The 12,500-nt window shown below is 39.5% G+C and overlaps 1 protein-coding gene and 1 pseudogene across 1 annotated transcript in view; one reads left to right on the top strand and one right to left on the bottom strand.

Annotated features, from left to right (window-relative positions):
- Positions 1 to 12,500, bottom strand: part of LOC138015409 (signal peptide, CUB and EGF-like domain-containing protein 1) — a 65,903-nt gene that overhangs the window by 20,658 nt on the left and 32,745 nt on the right. The window contains exons 18-19 of the mRNA XM_068862434.1: positions 11,764 to 12,009; positions 124 to 372 (exon numbers count right to left, since the gene is read on the bottom strand). Of these exons, the coding sequence (XP_068718535.1) occupies positions 124 to 372; positions 11,764 to 12,009 (495 nt within the window). The remainder of the gene's footprint in view (positions 1 to 123; positions 373 to 11,763; positions 12,010 to 12,500) is intronic.
- Positions 5,841 to 7,298, top strand: LOC138015410 (uncharacterized; annotated as a pseudogene).

Here is a 12,500-nt window from a genome sequence, read left to right as displayed (position 1 = left end):
TGGCAATATTTCACCGTAGTCTTTTTTCTCCATTGATTTTTTTACCAGCCAGAAAAAAATTAAGGGAAGAGAGTGGTTATGCCAGTGCAACAACATCATCATCACCTCAGGAAATCTACTTACGTTTGACTATGACATTGAATTCACACACTGTCGTGCCACTTGAAACGCTAGCATCCCTCGCAGTATAATGAACAGTAGATTGGCCTATTCCAAATGTGTCACCAGGAACATGGGATTGACTCACGTTAACAACTCCTACGTTGTCCGTAAAGGTAGGTTCTGTCCAGCTCACCACTACGGAGTTCGATGTCGAGGGGGCCAGTTTGTAAATGTTCGTTGGACAGTCTGATACCTTTGGTGGTTCAGTATCTGTTAGCAAGAAAGGCAATGATATAGTTGATTGCTTCTTTCTGCGAGGTAAGTCACGTTGCCAGGGGTAAGGTCTAGATTGTATACACTTGTCGACTCGAAATGAAGTTCAATTAATTGCCGCACATTTATTTTTACTCTGTTAGAATGCTAGCACCTCCATTTCCTTCGTTTGAAATCATAGAGATACAATGTTACGTTCCATTATGAAGGGAACGGGAAAGCAAGCCCAAATTTCGAAATATGAACTCATTTTGATAGTAAATAGGCCTTACCCCTTATGACGTACAGCACCTAAATTCTTTTGTTGAGTGACTACTAAATACCATAATGCAATGTTTCAGTAGTCACTCAACAAAAGAATTGCGAGGCGTTACGTCATAAAGGGCACGGTCTATTTCTCGTCTAGCCCAACACTACAAGAGTTGGACGTTATTACATTTGCTTGACGTCTTTTTGTTTCAATGACCTTTTGTATGAATAAATTATTTACTTTCTCAAAATTGGATGCACGTAGACCACCAGGCCCCTAGAAAGGCCTGGCACTTTTTCCTGGTCAACTCTTTTCTCCTCATACTTCCAGCGATCGTACACGTCTTTCCCACAGGCATGTTTGTAGTCAGAGTGGCCCAGTAGTTAGGGCGCTGGGTTCAAGACCCGCTCTGACCACTCGTTGAATTTGATCCTGGTAGTGCCTGGTTCAACCTTCCTGCCGCACTTGTAAATAGCCTACTGGTTTGCCTCCAGCCAGTTGGGATTCTTAACAGTTGTCGTTGTTCTGTTCTGTCGTTTCGTTGTGTTTCATTGGCCCTGAAAAGCCCCTATGGGTAGCGGTCAATTAAGTATGTATTTATTGTATTGTATTATGCCATGATACCACAGAAACTAGAAACCATGTATTGTTTAGTTGCCCATTTTGATACTCTTTTTGGATGGATGTTACATTCAATATTTTAAAGAACATTAGTAGTTGGAATGGCCTCTTGCTGCAAGATGTGATCATAGGAATCCTGAAGGAGGAGATGGATCTAGTCAATTATGTAATTAACAATGCCGAGTTGTTCACGGATCACTGAACCGTCCTCTTTGAGTTTCACACCTCAGTAAAAAAAGCGCCTGCCAATTGAAGACGCAGCGATCCGTGTATGATTATGCAAGAGGCGATTTCAGTGGCCTGCGAAACGCTTTGTGTTCAGTCAATTTGACCAGTGTTGCGAATGAGGGTGATGTCGAAAGCTGTTGGCAAACTGGGAAAGACCTATTTTCTGGTGCAGTAAGGGATTATATCTCAACCAAGCGTTTAAGGGGGAGGAATCCTGTGCCCTGGCTCACAGGCGCCATAATGAACCTGAAAAGAAGCTGATTCATTTCCATTAGTATCTAAGCCTAAAAGTATCAAGTATCAAGCCTAATACCTAGTATCAAGTACCAATCTAGTATCAATCTAGTATCAAGCCTCAAAGGGGAGCTCCCTGGTCATTTATTCTTTCTGCCTGTACGGTTTGTATAAATAAAAAGTTTCGAATTATCCGCGTTTTGATGTTTCCGGTTGCTGCTTTAATGATTAAATCATTTTCTTTGCTTTCTTCTATAGAAAAATTCTTTGCCTAACTATTGAATTCCACGGTAAATTTTACGCTAAAAAAGCGATATCGCATGAATCACGAAGCGATGAATGCGAGATCGGTTTTTCCAGTGAAATTTACTTTGCAATTCACCAGTTTGGCAATATATTTTTTTTGAACCGAATGAAAAAAAAAAAAAAAAAAAAAACAAGCACACCCTCAGCGAGCGAATGGAAAAGGAAAAAAAAGCCATTTCAAAGTCATCTGTCAATAGCCAGCGAATAGGGATCATGCTAAAATTAGAAGCCATAAAAACAACTTTGTTGTCAGTTCATGGTCAAAGAAGAGTTTTACTGATGTACCTTATTCCACTTTATTTCTGAAAACAAGATCATTCACATTTTGATGTATTTCATTGAAACACGCCAGGTTGGCTTGGTATAAGAATTAGCAAACTACGGCAATGCAACCAAGAAAGAACGAACTTCAAACACGATCCGCTCCAACACTTAAAACGTCTCGGTGCTCTACACAAATTTTTGAAAACACAGGCCAGTGAAATTTCCCCCTAAGTTTTCGAGAACTCATTGCGATTACGTGTTTATAAAATAAGGGCAAAATTTTCTTGCGACTATCGACGCACATCGAAAGCCAATTGGGCAAACCGATTAAAAAAGCACTTGTTCGCTCGCATTTTAGAGGAAAACAAACAAAACAAATCAACTTTTTCTTTATGTCCAAAATAGTACAGATAATTGTTATTTAATTCCATATGACAATAAAAATTCGGTTTTCATTCCTGAACAAAGGAAGAACCGATTTAACCACCTTTAAAAAAAAAAAAGACGCATCCACTTTAAATAACCATCCGTAAAAGTAACAAACGGTTTAGTGCCCAAGGAAAGAATTTGTGTACTAAGTACAGTGTATGAGCTATTACTGGTATTCTGTTTTGCCGTTGTCGTTGTCTTTCGCTCAGTCGTTTCGTTTCTGTTCTAGTCATAGGTCCTCCAGGCATCATGTAACCTTATCAGAGCTTCTAAAGATATGCCAAAAATTGCAATACAGAGAAAAAAGCAGCTCTAAGCAAATTAAAAAAAAAAATACTCAGCTTTAAGTTTATATCCCTCTCATGCTTTACTTGAATAACTGCGTAGCCGCCAGTGTGGACCACAGGTATCATGATATGTCAAACTGGATTGAAACCAGCGAAAAATGCAGAAAGAAAACATTTTCCAAACCGTTTTCCACCTGAACACGAAAAGCGTTGACTGTGTAAGAACTATAGTTGATGCAGTATGGCCGTGTAGCCGCGTTGAGCCACAGAAAGCGCGCGAAAACTGAAGCCTCGCTTATGTTTAGGTGAGTTAACCTAAGGTTGGGCCTGCAATCCAATCGAAAATCAGTACCTGGTCAGTGGTCAACTTCAAAAAACAGCTGACTTCGGTGAGCTGTAAGCTTTAGCCCGCGATATGGATGGTCATGTGATACTGGTCAGCCGCTACCTTGTTTTGACATCAATTGATTAAAAAATGAAAGATGTATGCTGTAAACTAGCATGATACTGGTCACATTAGCATATATGTACGGGTGGATGTACATGCGTATGTACGGATAGACGGTTGAGATGTCGAGGCTATAAAACCAAAATTTCTCGCATCGATGGGTTACCATATTTTCTTAACTATGGTGCTCCTCGCTGGCGCGCCTTCGGAGTGCGAGCTCCGCTAATAGGCCTGTTAACGAATTTCTTGACAAGCTGGAGGAAACTTTGCATTCAATTTTTTTTTTATCTAAAAGGAATTGTGTTATCCTTGGGGATATTAATATAAAAAGCTTGTTAGAAGTACTAAATCTAAAGATTAAGATTAAGAGCATATCTGATAAACCATGCATGGATAACTTCTGGGCTCAAAACATCAATGAAGATACGCAATAATTCATTTAAGAAATGGCTTCTGACTAAAAACATTTCGTTTTTAGTAAATTCAAGTTCTACCGCAATAGAATTGCCAGCATAAATAAGTCATTTCGTGCTGCTTACTATAACAAAGTACTACTTAATTCTAATAATCCTTAAACAATGTGGGACGTATAAATTTTATTATCAATTAAAAAAAATCTTATTCTAATATATCCAAATTACAAAGTAAGGATAAAATCTTTACACAACCTTACTCCATAGCTAATGTGATCAATAAATACTTTCGTGATGCAACCGCTGATTTAATTAGTTTCCAAACTCCCGTCTCAAGGTAAATACTTCAAGTCATATATGTCAAGAAAGGCATCTCGTTTCCATCTTGAACGCGTTTCAGAAATAGAACTACTACTCTTACTTGAGGGCCGGAATAGGAAGAAATCATTTAGCTTAGATATTCTACTTGCCACTGCTGCAAATGTGATCTAACAACCTTTGACGCATATCATTAACTTATCTATCAAACAGGGCATCTTTCTAAAAAGCCTGAAGATCGCAAAAGTGATACCACCCTGCCAGCCCTGCCAGCAGAGCCTTTCTTAACTCAAAGAGAAAGAAAGGATTCTGCAGAAATCGTGTCAAGTCTTTATTGAGTATGCGCTAGCCGTTGCTTGGAGACAGTTTCAAACCCACGCCAAGTCTCGATTGCACTCGTCACGCCATATTGATTTTCGTGCTGAAGGCTCGACTTTGACCTTCACTTTGTCAAAAATATGATACGCACGCTGTGTAAACCTGTTTGACCAGAGTGACTAGCCCAGAAACTTGGCCTGCCGACACTTGAAAGACTTCACACGATTTCTGCAGAGCCTCTATTGCTCGCCCTCTAGTGAGTTTTTGAGAGGCTCTGCTCGCAGGGTGAGATGATACCTGTTTTCCAGCAAGGTTCTCGAACATCTTGTAATAATTATCGACCTATATCATTTCTCTCTGCTCTAAAAAAAATATTTGAAAAATGCATTCTGAACCAGCTAATATTTAACTTTACTATAGAAGACTTTATAATACCCAATCAATATGGTTTTAGGCAAGGCGGAAAAACTACTGACCGTTTAGTTGATCTTTTAATGAAATTACTACTGCACTTGATAACAATTTACATGCATTAACCTTCCTTTTAGATTTGAGTAAAGCCTTTGATACTGTCAATCATTCAGTCTTACTATCAAAGCTTGCTTTTTATGAAATTGAAGATGTTGAAAATCAACGGCTTAGATCTTATCTCCAAAATATAAAACAAAGAGTCTTTGTGAATGGTCATCTTTCTAAATATGTTTTGTTTAACTCTGGTGTTTTATACAAGGATCAATTTTAGGTCCCTATCTTTTTTTGATTTATATCAATGATTTTACTCAAGCTACAAATACGTTTTCTTCGAGACTCTTTTTGATGATACCTCGCTTATATTACTATTACTGGTAAAGACTTGGACGAAATTCTTAACACTGTTCTAATGTAGCTCTTTCTTCCGTGTGTGAATGGTTATGTGCTAATGAATTGACATCAAATCCATGGACTATAATGTTTGAATAAGATTAGATTTACTTAAACATCTAATGATAAAAAAGAGCGAAAGAAACTTTACACAACGTTTCCATGACTCCATGTCATCATTTTCAGTGAAAAGAAAAGAAAATTTGATAACTTAATATATACCGTGCGAGGTGATAAAACGTAAGTCTGATTGTGTGTTCAAGCATGGCCTCTTCTTCTTTATGAATAACATTTCATAAATCAGACAGTCCAGTTTTCCGTTGCACTTCTTCTTCTTCTGATTATGTTAACCTGCTGAGTCAAGCGTATGTCAATGATACATCGAAGTTCACCCCTGTCAGCTTAGAGAGACCAAGAACGAGAGGCCGACCAGTAAAGCATTACCACCCCCTATTGCAGAAACACCTCGAATCTGTAGTACGGAAGATTTTGCCAAAGCAGATTGCCGATTGTGTTTGCCAGGCAGGCTCACGCCTTGCCCATCTTTATGGACTCCCAAAGACACACAAAGAGAAACTATAAATGAGACCTATCCTATCTGCCACCGGTACCTACAACTATGCCCTCGCCAAGTGGCTCGATGAGAAACTGAAGCCCCTGTCAGTCAATCGCTATACAATATCGGATACCTTCTCTTTTGCTGAAGAGATTCAAAACCTAGTCATCGACGGAGATGACATTCTGGTATCCTTTGATGTCACGTCCCTGTTCACTAATGTACCGCTTCAAGAAACTATCGAAATCATCGCTGAGAAGGCGTTTGTTGACAACTGGTTTAATGTTACACACAATCTTAGCATTACAAAGCCTGACCTGGTTCAATTTCTAAAAGTTGCAGCTATGAATCAACTATTCCAGTTTGATGGTAAACTTTATGAACAGATCGACGGTGTGGCAATGGGCTCCCCTCTGGGTCCACTCATGGCAAACGCATTTCTCTGTTCCATCGAGGAAAAACTAGATCCAGACAACAAGCTCCCTGAACTTTACAGAAGGTACGTGGACGACACGTTTGCTACGATGAAAAATCAACGCTTAATAGTTGTCATCCATCCATAAATTTCACCATGGAACTAGCGTCTGATAACAGGTTACCATTTATCGGTATGGAAGTCCTCAAAAAGGGCTGCAAACTGGAAACTAGTGTTTATCGTAAACCAACTAACACTGGCCTACTGCTTCACCACCAAAGCCATGTCGATAAAAGGTACAAGAAATCGCTACTCAAGACCATGTTAAATCGTGCGTTCCACCTGTCGTCCACATGGGAGTCTTTGAAATCTGAATGTGATCATCTCAAGGTGATGTTTACTAACCTCAAGTACCCCGACAGCCTCATCAAGTCCACTATCTCTCACTTTTTCACCTCAGTGAGGTCTGAAAACCCTGGAGAGCAAGCTCAATTATCCACCAATGGAAATGCTGTTCACCGAGTAGTTTTGCCTTTTAAAGATCAAAAGTCAGCTGACGCAGTGAAAAGGCAATTATCAGATCTAAGCAGCAAAATCGATCACACTCTTCTACCTGTGTTCAAGAGTCGCAAAATATGTGAAGACCTCAAGATGTGTGAGCCCAAACCACCTATAATTAGCCAACAATGCGTTGTGTATAATTATAAATGTGATCTGTGTGATGCAGAGTATGTCGTCTACACTAGCCGACATTTACACCAACGTATTGACGAGCACCGTTATTCAGCGATCGGCAAGCACTTAAAGAACGACCACGCTCTTGAAACCATCGGCGACCTTTCCAACAATTTTTCCGTTTTAAAGAAGTGCAACGGAAAACTGGACTGTATCATTTATGAAATGTTATTCATAAAGAAGAAGAGGCCATGCTTGAACACACAATCAGACTCCATACGCACGAAACTATTTATTTAAATTTGTCACTATTTACATTCACATTTTTACGTTTTATCACCTCGCACGGTATATATTAAGTTATCAAATTTTCTTTTCTTTTCACTTGAAAATGATGACATGGAGTCATGGAAACGTTGTGTAAAGTTTCTTTCGCTCTTTTTTATCATTAGACTATAATGTTTATCTCCCTATTGGTTTAGATGGTCAATACATAGAGCAGGCTTTTTCTGTTAAATATTTAGGATTAATGATTGACAAAAATCTTTCATAGCATGATCACATTGAATACATTGCTGGTAAAATTAGTAAAAGTATCAATATATTAGTTAAAGTAAAGCGCTTTTTGAATTGTCGCTCCTTAATTAGTCTATATTATGTATTAGTATATCCTTTTCTTACCTATGGAAGTATATTATGTGGTAATAATTACGAAGCGCCTCTGTCTAGCATTGTGAGACTGCAGAATAAGGTAATTCGAATTATAAATGACGTTCCGCTTCGTGATCATATTACTCCTCACCACGCTTAACTGGGTATCCTAAAATTTCCTGACATTGTAAATTTCTTTATGAAGATCTTTATGATCTTAAATCTACCAATCTTGATCTTAGCTATGTATTTGAGCAACATAGTTACAATACTAGAGGCGCTGAGCTTCAACACTTAAATCTGGGCCCCTTCAGAACAAATATTAGAAAGTTCTGTACGCATGTTATAGGATGTTATTTTTGGAAGAGCAAATATTCTATTAGTAATCAGACAAAAGCCTAGTACGCATTCTTTCAAGCAATCCTTGTATCGTTATTATCGTGCTCACTATTAATGTTTTTTAGTTCGTGCTATCATCTTCTCGGCTATGTCTTTGGATTTTGTATGTATACTATGTTTTATTTTTAATCTATACTCTCAATCTTAAAAATGTTTAAGGCAACAAAGGGCATCTAATTAGTTCTACTATATCTTGCCCTTTCTCTGCTATCTTGTTTCTTACATTTGTATCTAATTAAAAAAGAGAATTAAAAAATAAATGAACCTCATCAAGAAAAAGGAAACTGTCCGCCAGAAACTGAAATCGAACCCGTCTTAATCACTTAAAATCAAATTTCAGACTCTGCGTTCACAAGTACAGCGTGCGATAAGAGAAAGCAGAGACGAGTTCTTCGACACCCCTTAAATCGATTTTAAGAGTAACCCCAGGCGTCTCTGGTCAGTGCTAAAAACTAGCTCCAAATTGCGCAACGTACCAGAGAGTGTCTCCATGGCAACCGATAACTCGCATACAACCGATGACACCCCGGAAAAGATCGCAGACTTGTTCAATAAGTGTTTCACTTCGGTGCTCTCCAACTGCCAATCGGAAAAGGAAGAGAGTGGGTTCGAACAACGGCCAACAATATAACCTGTCATAAACTGTCCGGACGAGATTCTGGCGAGAATGCTGAAGGGAACCGCCACTACTATCACTCCATCACTGTGTACGTTGTTCAACAGGTCCCTGGAGGAGGGTTACAAAGCTTCGGGAGTGGAAATTGGCCAATGTAGTGCATGTCCACAAAAAGGACGAAAAACACCACGTAGAAAGCTACAGGCAATTTGAAATCTCTCTCCTTTGTATTGTTTTAAAATTCCTCGAACGCTGCGTCTTAAACCGCATCAAGCAGCGATTAGAAGAACTGATTGTGGATTGTCAGCATGGGTTTAAGTGTGGGCGATCATGAGTCACTAACCTACTTGAGACCCTAGATCCTATTAGGGCCATTCTTGATAGGGCCGGTCAAGTCGATTGTGTGTACTTAGACATGTCCAAAGCCTTTGGCAAGGTTAGGCATGACCTGCTCATTAACAAATTACAGGACGCTAGCTTCGGAGGGTAGTTGCTTGATTGGCTTCACACGTACATTTGTGATCGGCGCCAACGTGTCACCGTACTGGGGGGCGGCTTCGCGTGTCCTCCCCGTCAGGTCGGGCGTTCCCCAGGGTTCAATTCTTGGTCCTGCTCTCTTCCTTTTATATGTAAACAACTTCACTGAGGTCATTACCAAGAATCAAGTGCTGAAATTCGCCGACGACAAGAAGTTGATGGCGCCGCTTTACAACAAGATCTTCACAATCTTTGTTTATGGTCCGCTTCCTCTGGTTTAGCCTTCAATGAGAAGAAATGCAAGCTGCAACGTACAGGCCTATCTCCTCAAGCTATGAGGTCAACGGCCGCACTATCCAGTCCTGTGAGGAAGAGTTTGACCTTGGCGTCTTAGTAGACTGTGACCTGACCTCGCGCGCCCAAGTCTGTCATCAAGCTGCACATGCTAACAAATTTCTAGGATACATAAGGAGGAATGCCAGGTACATTCGAAGTACCTCTACAAGGTGCACCTTATATCTTGGCGTAGTGCGTGCGCATTTTTCGTACGCAACTCAAATCTGGGTGCCTCAGGGAGGTGAACTAATTTCCAAACTTCAAAAAATTCAGAGACGTGCAACCAAATTTATTCTCCGTTTACCTTTTATCACAGAAATATCTTATAAGAAAAGGTTAATATCTCTAGATCTACTTCCCTATGTTATTGGCAAGAACTCCTAGACATGGTATTTTTTGACAAGACTACGCATAATCTGGTTCACCTTATTCCTAAGCTTCCGTTGTTCCCGCCGTGCGTGAAAGCGCTAGAACGACTCGAGCATCCGCTACTAGCTTTCCTATCTTTGTCCCAAAGAGATGTAGAACTGCAACATATCAGAAATCTTTTTTTAAATTAGAACAACTAGAATCTGGAACCTACGCACCGGCAGAATGGAGTTAGCTAATGCTTCTCTTACCAGTTTCAAATCTTTTCTCTATGACTACTACTCTCGTGCTGTCAGAATGAACTACAATCTGGACAATCCTCGAACTTTTGAAACAATCACTTTGAAATGCAACTCCATAAGATTTCTAGATGTACCAATAATGTGCTGCATGTAGTGTTTTTTCTTTCCTTCTTTTTACATATATTTTATTTCTGGGCCCGCAGTAATTGACTACTCAGCTGTTGCGATGTCTCTTCCAAAGTTTATACGTTGATTGTACGTTTTGTTTTTGTCCTTTGTTTCGGTATCATAAAGACAAAGCTAATAAAATAAAAATAAAATAAATTTGCGAACTCTAGGACTAGTTTCTCTCGGCTATTTCATCAGTTGAAACAACAGGAAAACGGGACTGGTCTTCATTCCCAAATTGTGAAGGTATGCTGGAAACACTTGTTACTGGAATGGACTGTAATATGTTGCTGTTGTAATTCTGGAGAAATGTGAAGTAAAGTTTCCGTTCGTTGCACTGTCGCGGACATTAACGATGCCCCTGTAACCATGGGCTGTGTTTCATCTAAACTACCGGTATTTGACAGTTCTAGAAACAAACTAATGTTAAGCTTGGTTTTCATATGATCTGCAACGGTCTGCAATCGGTCTGCGACACGATCGCTGATAGGCCTGCGCTAATCGCAGACACGTGAAAACACGTGTCCCTGGCGTCTGCGGCAAACGGAATGGATGATCGGAAAAGTTGAATCTAGTTATACTTACGCGACCATTACGACGCTTCCGACTAAGACAATTCTTAATGGAAACATGTGTCTGAGAAGATTTGTGTCCTATCGGCAACACACTATTGTTCCCCTTGAAACATGTCCAATCAGACTTGAAGTAAGTGCGCGCATTTTTCTCCTCGCTTAGCAGAGGGTTAGTGATACGACCGCTTCAGATTTAAGTGGAAACAATTAACTGCGGTGTTCACGATCGTCTGCAATGAGACCGACGCAGACTGCCTCCGATCACCGCAGATCGTTGCAGATCATATGGAAACCTGGCTTTAATTTCCTCCAAAAGCTGCGGAAATAAGTCTAAATTGAAATTGGGGAAAATATCACTGGCAGTTGCACTGTCAAATATTACAAATTCGCCCATTTCGAAAAGTCCCCAGTTAGGTAGGGTAAGTGGCTGTTGCAATAGGTACTGTGATAAATTCTCTGATAGTTGGATTAAGCTGAGAACACTAAATATGAGTGGCTGATGTAACTGTCCGATTCCAGGTGTCCGATCATAGTCAACAGTTCGATTACACTGTCCGATTACAACAATAATTGGTTAAAAATAAAACAGTTAACGCATCAATCAAGTTTGAGAAAATTGTATTGGTTATGATTAGGTATAGAATTGGCTAGAGATGCTTTTAATAGCCTTAAGGATCCTTCTACAATTTGAATCAATCTTAGCTATTACTTTTTTTACCTTCAAATTATAAACTTCTACTTATTAGGGTGGGTCAAAGATTGGGTTCCTGGTTATACATTGCCTACCTTAAATGTTGTGTTTCAGTGCTGAAAAATTATCATGAAGACGTAACGGAAAACAGATAGACAGAGAGAAACAGACAAGATGAAAACAGAATCAACAAAAAACCATCATCTTGAATGCATATTTGTATGTATATACCCCAAAACTATACCTTGTACGATAACTCTGACAATGCAACTCGCAACTTCGTTATTTGGATTTGTTGCTGTATACGTGAGATCCGTTTCTCCTGCTGGAAATATTTTATTTGTATTATACTGCTCCGGTGTTAGTGTTATTCTGTCTGGGTAATTGGATGTAGGGGATCCAAGCAAGGCAGAAACATCTGCTGTGTTAGCTCCTGTAGAGAGGACGACTATTACATTGTTTGGGCAAGAAATCCAAGGCGCTTGAAAAACTGCAAGTAAAGGCAAAATGCAAAGCATCAGTAACAAGATATGTTGTGACATAAATATGCACTAAGGAAAAGGTCTCATCCATGATAATGAATCACATTAAACATCCATCTCGCTTGAAAAAAGACAAAGAAGAAGAAGAAGAAGAAGAAGAAGAAGAAGAAGAAGAAGAAGAAGAAGAAGAAGAAGAAGAAGAAGAAGAAAATAGAAATGTTCGTAGTCTCAGAAGGCGTTTAATGTAATGTTGTTGTTGTGGAGCAATAATTTTGGATAGACTTACCAGATTAGAGTGTAATGTGAAGTGCTAGTTCTCTACCCCATATGAACCATGTGAGCGTTATCTCTACTAATGGAAATGGGCCTACACAAGGACAGAGAAAAACTCTGACTTGTACATGTTCATTACCGGGAGTTTAACAACTTCAGTTCCCACAACTTACTCCCGTCTGTCCTTGTAGCTCTGTCGGTAGAGCAGCTGTGATCTAATCCTAAG

This window comes from Montipora capricornis, chromosome 9, assembly GCF_036669925.1.
Source record: "Montipora capricornis isolate CH-2021 chromosome 9, ASM3666992v2, whole genome shotgun sequence".
Taxonomy (NCBI): Eukaryota; Metazoa; Cnidaria; class Anthozoa; order Scleractinia; family Acroporidae; genus Montipora; species Montipora capricornis.
The sequence above is the reverse complement of the archived record's forward strand: the minus strand, read 5'-3'. Positions and strand labels throughout refer to the sequence as shown.